The sequence below is a fragment of the Ambystoma mexicanum genome, chromosome 11 (genome assembly GCF_040938575.1).
Source record: "Ambystoma mexicanum isolate Mex_15411 chromosome 11, UKY_AmexF1_1, whole genome shotgun sequence".
Lineage (NCBI taxonomy): Eukaryota > Metazoa > Chordata > Amphibia > Caudata > Ambystomatidae > Ambystoma > Ambystoma mexicanum.
In genome coordinates, this window is record NC_090934.1 from 400,252,104 (window position 1) to 400,270,469 (window position 18,366).

At 46.1% G+C, this 18,366-nt stretch overlaps 1 protein-coding gene across 16 annotated transcripts in view; it reads left to right on the forward strand.

Annotated features, from left to right (window-relative positions):
* PACSIN3 (protein kinase C and casein kinase substrate in neurons 3) overlaps positions 1-18,366 on the forward strand; it is a 564,411-nt gene that overhangs the window by 334,337 nt on the left and 211,708 nt on the right. For all 16 annotated transcript variants that reach the window (XM_069623167.1, XM_069623169.1, XM_069623177.1 and 13 more), the window contains one exon: positions 4,484-4,640. In XM_069623167.1, coding sequence (XP_069479268.1) covers positions 4,484-4,640 — 157 coding nt within the window. The remainder of the gene's footprint in view (positions 1-4,483; positions 4,641-18,366) is intronic.

The following is an 18,366-nucleotide window of genomic DNA, read 5'->3' on the forward strand; positions in this document are numbered from 1 at the left end:
CTGTATTATCTTCTGTGTTCAGGGGCACAGTACCGGTACCTGGTGGACATTGGATTCTCTTTAGTCTGCTTTGTAGCTCCGCAGCTTACTTTCCGCAGCATCTTTCTTCTGTGCCTCGCTCTCATCTTCTAAATATCACTGGTGCCGTGACTCAGAATGGTAGTGATTTCCTCGCGCTGGTGGTGGTGGTGTCGTAGGGGCAGACTGCCCACCACGACTACTTCGTGGTCACGCCACCACCAAACTCTCTTCCACCAGCCTTAGGATGTCCTTCGCACACGCCAGTCTGCCAGTGTGTGCCGCTCTACGTCTGTGTTGTTCTAGCTTACGTGGACTCTGCATTCTAAGATATCCTGCCTTCTTCCGCTCTCTTACGTACAGAGGGCTTCCCCTGATTCTTGCAGCATTTGTCTTTCGGCTCCCTGCCTGCTCTCGCTGGATCTCTGGCATATCATCCCTTATTGGATTCCTCGGCATAGTCCATTAGAGAGTCTGATTTAATGGAATGTCCTCAGTTTCTTGTTGCTGATGATATTGGTTCATTTTATCTACATGAAACTGGTAACAGGATCTCGGGGAGTTCCTCACGGGAGTGGAAGTCCATGTGCCCAAAGAGGGAGTCTTTCCCGGTGATATCCCACTTTACTCTTCCCAGTTGCTGTGTCGGCTCACCTCTCCAGCCTCACAGGGGAGGCTCCCCCTTGGGGGAAAAAGTGACGAGTTCCCTCGATTCATCACACTGCATAGAATCAGCTTTGGGGATGGATATCTCCAACACTGGAGCCCTTCACACCGTCTCTGTGGGTTTAGGTTTCTCTTCACCACACTGTTCCATGCCACCCCCTGACCACTCACTTCACCGCTTCATCTGTAGGCTTGGGCACTGCATCCCCATTAGATTGCATTGCTCTGCTGCCTGATATTCTAAATGCAATTGTGCGTTTACAGTTTGAATCTCCCACAAGCTGCACACAAAGTATTGTCAAGATCCTTAGGTGTAAACTTATTACATACTCTATGCATATCAATTGAAGGAGACTACACAATAGACAAAAGTGAAATGAAGATTTCTCCATCACAGAAAGCATCCAACACACATGCACCCCAGAATTAACAGAAATATTTACTACCTGCCTCAGTATTTGACATTTAGAAAAAAGGGAAACAGAATGATAATTCAGAGCCTCCTTTAAAAGATCCATGTTGCAAAGCTTTTCATTTCCTTTCCTGCCCGAATGAACAGTGCGTTTTGACGATGTATACACCAAGTTTGTATATCACGAAGGGGGCGTGGACTGACTTACACAGGTACAATGTATTGCATAACTATTAACCACCCACATGCACCTTGGTACGTTTCAACATTACCCTGGTCTTTTTTGGCATATGTTACTTGTAGTGTGCCATCAAGGCATAGTAGGTTGTTTTTGAATCCCGCATTTACACAGATCTGCTCCCCAAATCCGCTCCTCTCTGGAGAGTCACTCAGACCTGGGCCTTGCTTACTATTCTCTCCCTCCGTGTCTGAGTTCCTTCCAGTTGCACTGAAGTCATTTGTTGCTTGAGTCGATAGGAGAAAGACAGAATAAAGTAGTATGATACTTTGGCCCCTTCTATTCCACCACCCATCGTTAGGAAATATTTCCCTTAGGTGCAATTTTCCCTCCATTTATGGGCCACCCAAACTTTTAGCTTTTATTTGGTTAACCTTACCTGACATTTAACAGTGGAGCACAGCCTTCAGCTGCGCTTCTCTGGGGGTTGGCTCATTAGTCCTGGGGAAACTGACATGTCCTTCAGGCTGTCAGTACTGGAATTGTTTTTGGTGTTCGTACAAGTGTGCCTAGGGCGAACTGGTGGCAGCAGTTTACTTTTTACTATTTTTTTACTTTGTTTTTATGAACCATACCGCATTTACTGCGTTTGGCACAAGACTGTGGCCAGTCCCGAAAATGGCCGTGCCACGAAGGCTTTTGTCTGTCCTTTGGCTATTTTGTCCCTTTGCCTTCACCCAGATCAAGAGACCCGGGTATTCCTTATTTGGGCATGCAGCCTTGTGCGAAAAGCGCATCTTTTGTGGGCTTCTGCATGTCACGTGTGCTAGTGCCCAGGAAGAGGGTTGGGACTATCTGGTCCCAATCTATACTACTGGTACAAGTATGTCTGGTATGCCTGAATAACTGCGACCACCGTATGCCACGATTGGCCCAAGCCTGGCATGCATGCAAGGGAGCAGATCTTCCATTGGTTATCCTAGATTTGTACGCAAAACGAATCTTGGATAAGAGAAGGGGCTCTGCATCCATTCCAGGTTGATCACCTGAAGTTCCCACCGAACTACAGAAGGAGCCAAATATCCTGAACGAAAGAGCAAACCTGTGCCATCACTTCAGCCATGCTAGGAAGGTTTGGCACCCTGACCCTGCTGCTGTCCTGTCGGACCCCTGCTTCTTTATCGTACCAAGAAGGCCTGCCAGGGCGCTTCGACCCTTTTGGAGTAGTGGGACCAACTACTCTTGGCACCTCCTGCTTACCCTCGCAAAGAGCCTCTTCGGAAGTGCTCCTGGGCCATCCAGCTTACTGACCAGCTGGAAACCAGGGTATCGTATAGGAGTGCCGCCGTCCCAAGGTGAGACTTTGGGAATCGCTTACTTGTGGTCCTGGGCCCTCTCATCTAAGTCACGGTTTGAGTGTGCCACGACGCAAGCATTTGTGGTCCCTGGGTCATCCCGCTGTGGTGACTGTCGCTGTAAGTGCCTGCAGACCTGCCCCACTGTGTCCTTAGACGAGCTGCACCGGAACTATCCTTCTCCTTTCTTCAAGAGCTGAGAAAAGGCTACTGTCCCACCACGAAAGAACGTCCTATCCCATAGATGCTGAGAGCCAGAGCGTCCTGCAACTGCAGGGGTGAAACCTACTAGTGAAATGGACTGGTAAAGTTTGGTCCGGACTGTGTCGAGGATCGGTGAGTACTTGCATCACACAATGGTGGACCCTTTGCGCATCCATCTGTTTGAACGCACGCTAATCCCTGAAAAGATACTCACCTTAGCTGGGCTAGCCTGCGCGCCCCATCTATTCCCGAACTCCGAAAGTTCTGCAAGGATAGACCCTCCTCAAGGAGTAGGGCTTTATTCTTCAACGCCTCAACCCCTTTCCTGAACAGCTACAGCTCCCTGAAGCGAACCCGCTTTTCGCTTTACGCATGACCGCACGTTGTTAACGCACTGCTGCACTTTGAGCATAATGGTCCCCACTTCTTAAGGCTGGACTACATAAGATAGGGATTGACTTCGAAGAACTGCCTATTGCGATAACTGTGTTGAACCGGCCTCTTCTGTTACAGGTTGTGGTTATTTTCTTCCCTTTCATCAGCATTAGGCTAAATGCATTTTGTATATATGTTATATAGTGAAAAGCATGTGTGTTATCTGTTTTATTATTACTGTGGTTTATTCGTGTTTAGTTATAAGACCTATAATACATGTATCTTTGCTATACATCTGTCTAAGAGTATTCTGTGGAGTTTTACTGTGTGCGCTCATTGTGGGCTTCCGATCACTCTCACCCCTCCTGAGACTTAGTCTTGACTGCCTGTCAAGCTACCATAGATTGGTCTACTTTGTCCAGAAGGTTTCCCTGTTCCACTAAACTAGCGTGGCCACCTAAGCCTCTGCCCACCAGGTCAGAGTTTAGAAATCCATCTTAACACCCATTATGAAAAAGCATGTTTCCCAGGTGGGTAATATGGTTTTGGTATAGGGTTCATCCCCTTGAGTGCAAAGCTGCCTCACTCCATGCTTCCATCGGGCTATGAGAAGTTGGGGGTGGGAATAGTTCAACTCCATGTCCTGCAGTATGTAAACAATGTTGAAATAGGAAGTATTTGCTAAGCATTATTTAGTTGTATTAAAAGATCTTGATGTGAAAGCTGTAAATGCTTATATATGTACATTTTACAATGACTCTGTGATCTCTGATGGCAGTGCCTCAGCCATCTTGTGGCCGCGCTCTACAATTCACTGCTGCTTCAATCTCCTATTCTCCTCAGGTAGGGATGGTTTTGAGAGCAGTGAGCCTCTTGAATGCCCAGGAAGGACAGGCACAGCCCAGGGGCAGCAGTTGTAGTTGAAAACATGTAATGTTTAAGTGTACCAGTATCATTAAGCAAAACTGACATTCCTATTATGGCTTGATTCTAGCAAGGCAGGGCAGTTTCATTGATTGTCTTAGGAATGTTGAAGACCTATATGCATCTGATGACAGACAGATATCCTGCTGTGCACAGCAGCCTGTCTTGGTGAATGCAACTCATGAATTCCAAACGTTATTTCCAGCAATTCTATGTTATCTCTATGAACTCCTCTTGTCAGGTAGTGAAGATTGTTTTTAGTGGGTGTCTTGAACGCCCTCCCCCTCCGCCCCAACCCCTGACCTGCTTATACTGTTTTTGTCATCACTTTTTTTTTATTGGATTTTTTAGCCAGGTAACTACCGCCAGACAGTGAAGCGGATCAATGATGGGAGCAAACTCTGCAACGAGCTGGTCTCCTGCTTCCAGGAACGGGCAAAGATCGAAAAGAGCTACGCCCAGCAGCTGTCTGACTGGTCCCGTAAATGGAGGACGACTGTGGAGAAAGGTGAGTGGTATGGCCCTGGGGAATCCTGACGCATCTCTGAGGCAGTTGGCCGGTGTAAGGATGGACCTTCCTGAGTTGGACACCCTTTTGTTGGGGCTTCACATCAGCACCTATCTGTTGCCTGCACTTGCACATTAACATTGATGGTTTGGTTTTTAAAGAGTTGATTTCTTGCTTTGGCAGCTGGATTGGGTTTAGGCAGGTGGTGGGAAATGGGTTTGAAAGTCTTATTCAGTGTAAGTATAGGACTATGTCTATCTGGACTTGCAACATCAAAACCATGGATATCATTTAGGGCTGCTGATGGTCAGGAAAAAAGGGGTAGGGGATTTAGTCAGTCATTGCAAGTACAAGCTTTGTACATTCAGTGCTGCACATGGCAAATGGATGAGGTATAGTGCATGTGAATTACTTTTTAGGTAGTCGAAGGCAGATCCAAAAACATTCCTATGTTTTACTTGTAATGAAAATTACTGCTACTTTGCAGGAGTACAGGGATGAGTAGTGGCTAAACCTCCTACTCTGCCCCACACTACTACAAAACCAGCAGTGATCCTAATCATAAAAGTAAAACTGGCACAGCCAAGAGAAAATAAAACCTTCACTGTTTGTGGTAAAGTGGATCGAGGGCAGGCTACATTCTTAAGGAGTGATGTGAAGTGATCACAGTAGCAACATAAACAGCAATAGACTCCAAAATAAAGGATTGTCGAATGACAGTATATGCACTTCAAGAATGCATCATCTAACTAGAAAACACAAGGAAAATCACGCACTAGTGGAAAGAATGTAACATTTGTAGAGAATTGCTCTTTGGGTAATTTAACCTGCAGTGATCAGGTAAGCAATTGCAGCAGGGGCATATTAAAGGTTGATTCTATAAATCAAATGTTTACAGTACCTTATTCATGTCTCTGGGGGCTCAACAACTTCAAGCTAGGCTTCCAGGAGCTTCCCGAGGTGGTGGTTTGTCATAACGTTGGTTCACTGGATGGCTGGGTTCAACAAGTGTTGCAGTCTAAGCAGCAACACCATGTGCCACGAAGAAGCTTGGGACAGGCTGGCAATACCATGGTTAGTGCAGCTCACAAGTGCTTTAATGTGGGCATCTGGGTCCAGAGTTGTTCCTCGACTTCTCAGTTTCCAGGAGACGCAATCCAGGTTTTCCACAGACAAGATAAGTTCTTTGGTTGCACTCGCACTACAGACAGGATTGCTTACACCTACGAGGAATCCTTCACCTCCAGAACAGGGCCCTGCTTCCAATGCAGCCGGCAGTGAGGCGTTGGTCCAACAACAGCCACCCCCCACTGTTCCCTTGGAATTGTTAGGGGACAAAACTCTCTACCTTGGATGTTTACTGTCTTTACTTCAATGGCAGAGGACTCTGGAATGGACTGTACTCCCAACAGAGATCCAAAGATGAATTATGGAAGGAGTGGAAAACTTCTTCCTTTTTATAAAGATAAAAGGTCAAAGGGAATCAGACAGAAGCAAGCCATAAGCGGTCCAATCCCTGTTACTGTACCAAGTTTAGTTTTCTTGCATCATACCCATAGGGCTCCGTTCCAGAGGAAATGGAGGGGCAGGAAAGAGATAACGACAGGAAAGCAAGATGGTGAATCCCTTTAGTTGCCTCTCTGGCTACTCTTATTCTGCCCCCTTCCCATATCTGCAACTTCCAAGGCCCTTTGGTTTGTAACATTCTCTTGTGAGACTGGCCTTTGTTCTGTGACTTCCCCTTTGAAAGCAATATTCCTAGGAGATTGTCTGGTGGGAGCACCTTTGTCGTTTACCTTCCTCCCATGGGTAGGGGGCGGGGGGTGCAGGATCAAAGGTTCGGGGAAGGGTGTCGAACTCTCGCCCTCTTGTGTGATCTTGACAATGCATACTGAAATGATAGTTATTTAGATTAGAGTGTTACGGATTGCCAGTAAAGTTGGGATGGATGAGATCATTATCGCCAGTTCAAAGAGAACCTGTTTATTCTGTTTCCTCATGTGATTTGAACTATCTATCCATGCGAACCATGTGCAATTACATTTAGGGTTAAGAGGTTTCAGGCCAGTTGTGACCTGTAATGAATTATGTTTTTGTATGAATGTGTACCAATGTGCTGATGCCATGACCTACCACTGACGAATCCCAAGAAGGGGTGTGCTATGACTACGATCTGAAGATGGTAGTTAAGATATCGATAACCAATTGAAGAATTGGAGAAAGATGGGATTTCTTTGTATAGGTTTTGCCCAATGATATGTGGGGGGTGGATTGCAATAAAATGCGCGGGGGTGTTTTAACTGTTGCAAAAATGTATATAGTTGGTCAACTTGCGTAGTTCGGCGAGACTTGGATTAGTTTGACTCTGCAGTGCCATCTAGCTCCTCCCCAGACGATTGTACAATAAACTTGCTTTATGTACAATCGTGCACTCTTTCCTTAAGTAGTTGGCCCGCCTGGGTTGATTAGGGGCCCATCCATATAGTTCCATGGGTGAAAAGCCCTTATCCCCAACCAAGTTTCTATTCTTCCAAATGTATAAGTGAAGCATAGCTGGTCAGTTTCCATCAGGACCTCGACAGGAACCTTTTTAAAAAAAGTGTCATATTAATTAAACATGAGTAGCGATTTAGTTATTTATTGGAGATTTATAATGTTCCAACTCCGGACACAGTCCTGTAATATTACCCGTCAAGCTTACAGAAGGGGAAGTGGGAAAACCAATCAGTCACAGGGTTTAGAGACCGTCTGATCATTTAAGTGTGAAGGAAATGAAAGTGGTAAGGCGAATAGAAGAAGAAGGTCACAATAGAATAAGAGCAGAGTAAGTGCCATGATGTAAAGGTTTGAATAGTATGGGGGACACACTGTTAGTACAACTTAGTCATTGCATCTACCAATCAGTTTAATAGAGCATATGGAACCAGACATATTAGTAATAGCTGAAGGGTTCAAAAGTTATGCAATAAGTGTTTTTGAAGAGGGAGGTTTTTATTCTTTTCTTTTTTTAAATGGCAATGGTTGTGAAGAGATTTGTCCCTACATAAGGAGCCCTCCAGCCTTTTTCTTTGCAGATGGGGAGCAGGTGCAAGTGGATCTAGGTCACCTGGCATAAGCCCCGCCCACCTTCTTAGCCCTGCCTCTTCCTTCCTGCTCTTAACTCTTAGATCAAGGGTGTCTCTCGCACGGCCGTCCAAAGCGAAGGGCAGACAAAGAAAAAGGCAATTCCTGTTTGGACCTGTTTGGACCAGGAGGACCCAGTGCCTGACACCCCTGTGTTTACTCCCACAGGCCATCCCCACCCCCTCTGGTCCCCCTGTGCCCCACACCCTTCTCGCACACAGGTGTTACCTGTTTTGCTTGATTCTTCTAACCTGCTCCCTCTCCCACCCCCCACCCACCCCCCAGCCTACTTCTGCAGGAGTCTGTCCGGATACATTTTGGTTTCACTTCACCATCACCGTCTTGTGGCCAGTGCTAGATTTTACTTTTATAGACTTCATTGATTCACGGTGTGTCACTCTTTCTCAACTCTCATGCTGGACTTCCTTTGCATCTTGTACTCATGGTGGCCCTGAATCTTGTTGTTCCCATCTTCATCTTGTATCCTGGCTTGCTACTTTGTGTTACTACTGACCTCTGCAATTGTATTTGCTCTCTCCTCTTGCTTCTCCACTCTTTTTGACTGCTTACTCTCTGTTCTCTCCTCCCCTCCCTTTCTCCCTTTTCCCTTCTCCTCCCCTTACTTTCTTCTATGCACTTACTCTAACAAATTGTCCATGGACCTAGTATGATGGCAACCTCGTCTGTCTCCACCCCCCTCCTCTTGCTTGCCCCCCCCTCCAGCACTCACTGAAATGTTGTCATCGCAGGCTTAGTACGATAGTTGCTTGTTTTGTTCCTCCGCTCCTGCACCCCTCTCCCTCACACATGGTGTATAGGCGCTATATAAATAAACTATTTTATATCAAAGGAGGAAAGCATCTTGGCCTATTGTCTCATGGGAGCAGTACAGGCGGCCATGGTGTCGTGAATATACATTTCTCTCACATACCTGGTCTGGGATCACAGGGTTGACACTTGTATGATATTAAATTGGTCTGGATTTAATAATATGATCTTATGTCACTATACGATAACTAGGTGCATCATATTCTTAGCGTTTACCCTGCCACCAGGGTATTATTATATTTTGTATCAGGTGCAGGTTTTAAATGCCGCCCCTGTCTGCAGTGACTTTAGGGGGACAGCAGCTATGAGGAATGCACATGTGCCATTGGAACGCACATGTGCCATTGGAACCTGCTATGTGCCACTGTAGAGCAGGTGATGCCTTTGCCAGGAGACTGCTGCAGCAAGGGCACATTTATACACTATGCTATTGGTATGGAGCTTCATTAAAGGGTGGGTCTGATGAGCAAAAATCAAAAAAAGCCAGTGCTTGCTGCTCGAAACCTGGCATAGGACCCAGAGACCACCTTGGAAAGGTGAAATCGGCACTGTTCTGGCAAGTTCAACCATGGGAAGAATTTAAGGTGTTTTAAATCTTGTGACCAGTATAATGCAGAGAGCCACTGTAGTCTGGAGTGGTGATGGGCAACATGCGCTGGACTTTTCAGTGACCATGTACCATGACGAATTTTAGGGTTTTGTCACTGCTTCCATGGGGGAAGCGCCTTCCCATAGGGCCAGGGAGGTGGGACCGCCTACCGATAATCACCTTGGGGGTGGATCTCATGGTGAGGGAAATCCTTCATGGTACCGGTTACAATGGCCCTGGGAGAACACAGTATCCATTCACCCCTTTGGTGTCCCCACTCACCTCCCCACCCCCCAATTCACGTACCTCTGGTCCCGAATACCACTATATGTTATAGTAAAGTAGAGGGTGTCCTTAACAAGACTGGCTTTTTGTAAGGTAGATTCCCAATTTTTCTTTTCGGGGGATCAATTTCTCAGAACGGGCAGCTAATATAAATTTTCTATATTCGAGGGTGAGAAAAAGATTACCCCTCTCTATACCGGTTGCTGGTAGGATTAGTGCTTTTACATAGTTAGCAGGTTACCCAATTAGCATTTGAGGCCATACTGGATAAGCTTATCTGAGATATATATACACCTATCTTAGAACCAAACACCAAACTTAAGTGCAAAAGGTTTTCAATTTATTAATAAGTTGTTAAAACCACAACAAAAGGGAGGGAAAAATAAGGGTGGGGAGGGATAATTTTGTACAATCATTAAAAAATGAATTCATACAGGGGTCGATTTTACTCAATTTAACATAGACTCTTAATAATTGTCTTTTCATTTTGCCGACATGTTTCGGCCATTCCAATTGCATTAGACACTATCTCTAGTGTCACTTCCAAAATCAGTTCTAAGGCCTTCTTCAGGACGGTTTGATTTCTTCAATTCAGTAGCAATACTGTCTTGTACCCCATAGCTATTTTTTAGATGATCAGAAAACGGTATGAGCAATTCTATTCCTTCTGGGCTATGAATTTGTCCAAATGGATGTAGTTTTGCCAGGGGGATCCTTTTTGTCCCTTAGCAGCCACGGTTTGCTTGACTCGGGCGTTAATTACACCTTTCTTATTCTTGTAAACATTATCTTCTGGGTTGTTTTTACATCGCTATTCCCTCTTCAGGATTGTATATCTCAATTGGATTCTTTCTTCAGATCGGCGCATAAATGACGACTGTCATCGTCAGACTTTCTTATATGCACAGGTAAGACCAGTTTTTTGCCAGTTATCAGTCTTTAGTGCTTCACATATCTAATTCAGCCGGGGGGGGGACGTATTTCTCAGATGGAATGGGCACTCTTATCCGTTATCGTAGAGCTTTCTCGGATCTGTGCGAAACGCCTCGCCTTGCTGTGTGAAGCTTGCACGATTAACAGCGCGTGGACAGAAGCTTGCTTTGTAATTTACGGCTTAATGGTTCTTTTGCGGCAACCTTTCTGGTTACGGAAAAACTATAATGAATTGGAATGTAGTTTTAGGTTTGTTGGAAAGCTTAGGATCTTAGCTTCGAACGACAGTTACATTTCGGTTCTAGGATGTGCGGTTCAAAAGTTACGGAGGTTTTTGTGAAGGTAGATTTTCAGAAATAAAGTCATGATTTCAAATATGACAGATCGCGCTTTAAAGATTTAGCAACAAGGATAGGCTTAGACTAAGGGGCTTTGAAGAAGCAAGACACTCAAAGGGCAGCAACCAGAACAGCGCACCTCCGCTCTGATCTCTGTCCGTCAAAACACTTGTCCCTCTGAAGATGATTATTGCTACAATTATCACAAACAATATAATGAGAAGAATTCAGGATGGACATAGGATTCTATAATGCAGTTCTGGATAAGTGGAATGGTTGGAATAAGATTACATTAAACTAAGAGATGACTATGGACAGTTCTAGACTAAATACACACTCCTAGGCTTTGGACTGGAATGGGCCTCGTCAAAGATCTGGTCAAGGGTTTGGCTTCACTCGCCACCGGACAGGTCTCAGGCACTCAGGGTTCTGCTCTCAGCGCTGCACTGCGGTCTGCACGGCCTCTTGGACTGGATCTGATGGGTTCTGGATACAGCACTGCTTTCTGGGTCTGGAGCTTGGTTCTAGCACAGGGCTCTTAGCTAGAAGCAAAACAGCTCAGCCAGGCTGTTGAATGGTTTCGTTAGGCCCCGTGGAAGTTTAGGGGTTAGAATCAGGTTGCAAAAGATGCTGAAGGCCTGCTGCAAAGTTCAGTTTTGGGTTAGGCCTCTGCTTCAGGGTTTTAGAGTTTGGTTCTAGAGTTGGTTCTAGATCTGGAATCTGGAGTCTTGTCTTCCTGCAGGGTGCTGCGCCAAGAAATCAGTTGAGTAGTGGAAAGGTGTGTGTCCTATCTGTCCTCACAGTCCCTATTTATGTATTTCCAAAGTGGTTGGGGAGGCTGATTCTACAATACCCAACCCTCTAAGGATCTGATAGATTAGAAGATTTCCTATCCCCTGATTGGAGAAAGGATCAGTGTGTCAGAATGAGTCAGAGTGATGCTGTGTTTATGGTCCAAAAGAAATCCCTCCCTTTTGCTTTTACATAGAAAATCTATTTTTCCCAAAAAAAACACCTTTGCAGATACACAAGTTATTGAGAATACATAATTACATGACAGATTGCTTAAGGTACATTTCTGTTCAAGTCCCATGTTTCTACAAGCTTGGGTTGAGAAATGACAACATTTTCGCGCTTTTGGAGGGTTTCTCAATATTAATTCTGCACCAAATTTGATACATGCATGCATATCCTCTCTGGGCATATTACTGTAAGTTTTTATGTTTCTAGCATAAACACAGCATCTACAATATGAATAAATTCCGGGGTTTAGTCACAGAACATTGCACGGATTTCAGCTTAGTCTTAAACTGTGAGTGAATTTTTCATTTTCACAATCTCAAAGTTTCACATTTTTGTCAGTTCAGTACACTTTGTTATAAGAATTTTTATAAAACATACATTTACTCCAATGTTAAATCCACATCTCAGTCTGGTCCGCCCCTAGAGCTGGGCTGACTCAGAGGGTCACATGTCTTGTTTCCTGCTAGCAGTTTGTTGTCAGTTACACCCCAAATTAGCATTCCCTATTCAGTTCAAGGAATCTATTGTTCCTTTCTCCGGGCTGCAGAGAAAATCTCCTCCCCTCTTGATTAGCATGCCAATGCGACATCCTCCTTCTGGTGGGAATGACAAGGTGTGAAGGGTTCTCGGGGGAAGCAAGCCTTTTGGAGTTTTAACTGCCATCAGGTTACTTTCTGATCAATTGTAACATAGTTCATTGTGAAAAAACTAACATTTATAAACTTAAAATAAGCAACATATCTTTAAAGCAAGTCTTTTTCAACATGAAATCACTGTGTAGCACTCTATATGGCATTTTGATGGAATTCTCTTCTTTTGGCATCTTTAAAATAGGATTTTGTTCTGAGAACATATGATTTTTGCTGACATGGTATTTGTGTGGATTCTTGAAGTAGAATAATGAGTAACACCCAACAAAGAGGTTGGATCTGTCATGATGCCTACCTCCAAGGAGCCCAGACCAGGCCCAGCTACCCCAGAGGCAGACATCATGTCCCCGAGGGAAGTCTCAGCAGCCCCAAGTAGGGGCCCTTTGGACTCAGTCCTGGCGCCTTTGGTGCCAGGCTCATATTGGACAACAGTCCTGGCGCCATAGGCGGCAGGCTCATAAAAGATGACTTTGTGTTTAAAGGTGCTTGGTGTAAACTTACCTGATGCAGACCATGCTGCAACATCCGGGCCATCTAGAGGCCTGAATGGGACTACTTTATCTTTGGGGACTACTTAACCACACGGGTGTGGCCGGAGGAAGAATACATACCTGAGAGGAAGGATACATAACTGGAACTACTTTGAAGGCTATTTAAGCCACGCCCAAGCAGCAACTCACGCTTCGCGTTGTTCTGCATCTAGCAGCTGGACGCTCACCGTGTCTGCTCCTGCATCCTGACTTCTGCCACGCCCACCAGTATCCTGGAACACCTGCAAAGGGAGAAGAGAATAGGAGAAAGAAGAGTCCTTACCTGCTAAATCCGCATTCTGGAGACATTTCGCCGACGATCCTGAAATGGAAGACATTTATTTTAAAAGCACATCGCATCGATCGCTGCAGCGCCGCATTCCACTCAACTTTACTAGGCGCCTCCATGTTCATCAGCGACCATCTGGATCCGCAGCCACATTTCAGCGCCTAGGGAGAAAAAGGCACGAACAAAGGTGAGCTAGGGAAGATAATCAGAAAACCTTAATTTGCCATCATAAGACTTACCTGTTGGGTCATTCCCACTTCATTTCGGGTCGGTACCGCATCCTGGCATTTCCGGACCCCGGCCCCTAAGGGGAAAAAAGAGACATCAGCATTAGTGAGTGAATGCTAAGACATTACCTGAACTCTCATTAAAGACTTACCTGATATCTACTGGAACTGCACCTCTCACTTCGGGTCGGTGCCATATCTCCGGCATTTCCGAACCCCGGCCCCTATGGGGAAAAAAGACACAAGCATTAATGCAAGGACACTAAGGAACCTCATCAAACAACTCACCGGAGTTTCCTTTGTCGGTTCCATTGCTCATCTCGGAATCTTTGTTCTGCACCTGAAATGGAGACAACGGACAATTATTATTTCGGCTCATACTTATAAACAGAATTCTCACAGTACTTTACCGGGAATGTCAAGCAAACTTGAACTCTCTACAATCCATGATCCAGTGAAGTAACTGGATTACAACGCGCCCCTGCATCAGAAGCAGGATGGAGAGCTCGTCCTTTCAGACCCTAAGGTGAGACTTCACGGGGAATCGCAGAAGGGTTTCGTGGAGGGTGAGAAGGGAGTGGGAGGCTTGCACATTATCCCGCAGATTGTTAATACTCCCTTTTCACACACAGAAGGATATTTCTGCGAGCCAGACACGCCAAATTTTAGGGTCCTGGTCCTGTCCATCTTCCGAGTCCTGCGCTTCACCATAGAGAGGCAACAGCACTCCAAACCAGGCCTGCGCCTCCGTGGGAGTCAGGTGAGCGTAACAGGATCTTTTAGGTGATTTGTGAGCCATGCTTTTAGCAATTTTTGACAATCAAGAAACAGATTTTCAAACCGCTCTGTTTCTTTTTCAATCAGCATTGCTATTTCAAAGTGTTTTCAGGCTACTTTGTGGGTAGCCCAATGGTGGTTTTTGGCAGTGATCTCCTGTGCTCACTAACTTAGGCAAAAGTAGATGGTGCCTATTTTTCAGGTTTTCACTGTGCAATTTCTGGTGATTTCTAGCGAGCAGCATGCTTTCCGGTGGCCATTATGATGTTTCTGCTGCCAGCAATGCACAGTGATGTTGCAGGGCTTGGATGAGTGGGTTGATACATCCCACAAGAGTATTCCAGGTCTGTCCAAGTGGACATAAAGGAGGCAGGAGATGGGGTCTGGGGACCCACATGCAGGCAGGGAGGCCCCGCCAACATGAAGCAGGGCCTGAGACCCAAATGGAATCGAGCAAGGCCCAACAATAAAAGAGCTAAGAGTTGAAGGCCCTCATCAGTGCAGAGATGACCACAACCAGTGGGCTGCAGCCCAGTAGCAGTTGGGGAGACCCCAACTAGAAAAGGAGAATTAAAACAGGAAACCAGCGACCGAGCAAACCTCTTTTGGGACTAAAAAGTTGTGAAGTCAAGCTTGGCAGGGTATTGAACTAGACTTGATATACCATTTGAGGAAGTCTACAGTCAGGTCTGGCAGTTTAGTGAACCAGACCTGATAAAGACTAGAAAAGTTTATTTGGTTTTAACAAACAAAGGAAAAGGATTCCTCCAAAAGATCTGAGGAACTGTATTACGTTCACAACTGGGATCAAGATCCAAGAAAAGGGTTCTTCCTAGGAGTTTGAGGAACAGACTTTTTTCGCTGGTCTGAACATGCAAGCAGTGAACATCCAGTTTTCGATAGTTGAAAGTTTAAGGGACGAAACCGAGACTGTGGACATTTTACCTTACGGACATCCTGACTGCGTCCTTAGTGTTTGTGTTGAGGTAGGGCAACCTGTCATAGTAAATAGGGCAAGATAGACTTTTCTTTTCCTTTTGGTGTTGTAAATAAATTGTATATCAACCAATATGCCACCTCTGTTCTGCACCCTTACAGTATCCAAGAAAGAGTTTGGTAGAAACCAGATTTGATCTGCTGCAGTCTCTCCTGTACGTTAATTGGGGTAGCTTGAATTCTTCACCCAATTATGCAGAAAAAAAACACACCCCCAATGAAACTGTGATCCAAAAGAGTTCACAACTGAAGTCACCCTTATTTGTGACTCCTCAGCCCTCACCCCACTAGGAGGTGAAGATTCCCTAGTAAGCCGCCCCATCTTTTTTCAAAACATCTTTTTATTGTTTTTATACAAGCGATAATACATCGTGGCATACTATTACATGCACCAAGTGCAGCGCTCAATTGCTTGACATTAAAGGAGACAGTAAACATAAACAACAAGACTATATAATCTCAGTAGGGAACGGGGTGGGGAGGGAGAGGATGGGACGGGTGACAGGGGTGGGAGAAAGTAGTTGCTGTTTACAGTTCAACTTTGGCTTGGGAGAGAGCAGATACTCTGTGGCTATGAACCTTCAGTAGTCCGAGTAGGCTCTCTCGGGCGGGTGGCTGGAGGAGGGGTAGGCAGATGATAGTCGCAGGCCCATATGTCTTTTCCCGATGGATTCCCCTGGCTGTGCATTGTGTCCTACTCCTCTGACCACCTCTTTACTCTTGATTGTCCATCCAACGGAGAGTGGGGGGGCGTCTGGCCAGGCCTGGGTATTGCTGTGTGTAGTCCAGGAATGGGGCCCAGGTTTGGTAAAATTTGTCTGTTCCCAAACCGAAATGCCGTTATTTTCTCGGCCGCTATTATGTCCTAACATTATGCCCACCACATCTGGACTGCCGGTCCTTCTAGGTTTTTCCAGAGCCTGGCTATTGAAATTTTAGCCGCAGTTACTAGGTGGGCGCATAGTTCTGCTCTGCGGCCCGACATGGGGAATTGGCCCTCGCCACTTGTTCCCAGTAGGACAACTCCCATGGGGTCCCATGGGATTGTGAGGCCGGTGATCGCTTTGACTTGGTCTAGCACAGATTTCCAAAATTGGGTGGCCTTGGGGCACGTCCATAGGTGGTACAGCGTGCCTTTTTCTGGACATCCTCTCCAACAAAACTGAGGGATCGTGGGGTCCCATTTATTGAGCATCTCCGGGGTTCAGTACCACCTGTAGCATACCTTGAATGCCCCCCTCTTTGTTAGATATGCATTTAGAGCTTCTGTTCGCTCTGGCCCAAATGTGGCCTCCCTATGTCTTCCTCCCATCTTTGCATGTATGGTTCCTTGCAGGATGGGTCGGTTCTGTCTAGGATCTTGTAGAGGGTTGATCTTCTTCCCTTGGGGGGGGGTCGCTATTAGGGTTTGCTCCAGGGCTGTAAGATCTCTGCTTCTGTGTTTTTTCATAACGCTGCTTGAGAACCAGTGCTTCAGCTGTGCGTATCTGAACCTCTGTCTCCGGAACCTTGAATTTCGCGCCTTGCAGGCTTCAAAGCTTCAAAGTGTAGGGGGGTTCCATTCTCAAAAAAGTCTTGGACCTTCTCTAGCCCTCCTCCTTTCCATCTGTGAAAATTATTAGGGCTAGTGCCCGGAGTGAAGTCTGGGTTCTTCCATATTGGGGTGAGTGGGCCTGTTGTGCTTCGGCATTTCCAGTGTCGCGGCTTTCCTCCAGCTCCAAACTGTGTTTTCGGTTGCTATAAGGGGTTCCCTGCTTGTTCGACCGCTGGGTCTCTTCCTATGCGGCAGTGAGTTTATCGGGACTGGGCTCCAAACTTGCTCCAGCCAACGGGGTTTCTGGGTGACGGCGTTCCAGGCGAAGGCATGCGAGAGCTGCGATGCAAGGATATATCTTGCTACATCTGGTGCTCCCAGGCCTCCCCCCGCCCGCCCTCGGAGCATAATCCTCCTCGGATTTCGGGGCTTCTTTCTTTCCCATATATATTTCCTGATGTTCCTTTGCAGCTTCTGTACCGCTTGTTTCGGGATGGTAGCTGGCAAGGCTGAGCAGTGATAAAGCAGTCTGGGAATTAGGTTCATCTACAGAGCTGTGATTCTCCCAAACCAGGATTTCCTGTTTCTGCCAGCGTATCAGGTCACTTTTGAGTTCTTTGAACAAAAGAGGGAAGTTCGCTTTATATATTCTGTTGGGTTTGACTGGGAGCTGGACCCCTAGATAGGGCAGTTGCCCTCTCGCCCAAGGTTTTGAATAGTCGTTTTCCAGCCCCGCTGTCAGTGTCTGAGGCAGGTTGATGCCCATCGCTGTGGACTTGGAGAGATTAACCTGGAATCCTGATGCCTATCCAAATTCCTTGAGCTCCAACCACAGTGCTTTCATGGACTCCTTGGGTTGGGCCAATGTTAACAGGACGACTCTGTGTATAAGGCAGCTTTGTCGACTTGGTCTTTGATTTCCAGGCCATGGATTGCCGAGTTGTGGCAGATTCTATTTGCGAATGGCTCCATGGAAAGTGCAAAGATGAGGGGGGGAAAGGGGGCATCCTTGCCTCGTACCTCTCGTTATCTTGATTATGTCCGACCTAGTCACATTCATTCTGAGCCTGGTGGAGGGATGTTAATTGGCTAGTGTCCATTTTATGAAATTAGGGCTGACCCGGTAGTGCCTTAGTGTTTCTTGGATATAACCCCAGTCTAGCATATCAAAAGCCTTATGCGCGTCAAGCAATAGAACCATCATTTCCAGGCCCTTCCTGTTGGCGGATTCAATTATATTTATGGTTCGTCTTATGTTGTCGTGGGTGCTACGGCCGGGGAAAAATCAGGTCTGGTCAGGGTGGAGGATAATGTCTGGGAGTAGGGGTGCCAGCTGGTTCGCTAACATTTTCGCAAATATTTTGGCGTCATTGTTCAATAGGGTAATGGGTCTGTAAGAGGCACAGAGGTTTCGATCCCTTCCGGGCTTCAGTATGAGCAAAGTTAGTGATTCCTCCATGGAGGGGGTAGTGGTTCCCGATGAGAGGAACGTGTTGAACGGGGCCGCCAGCTGGGGCACGAGTATGTAAGCAACCTTCTTATAGAATCGGGCCGTTAGCCCATCTGGTCATGGGGTTGAGTTTTCTAATGTTGAGATAAACTCG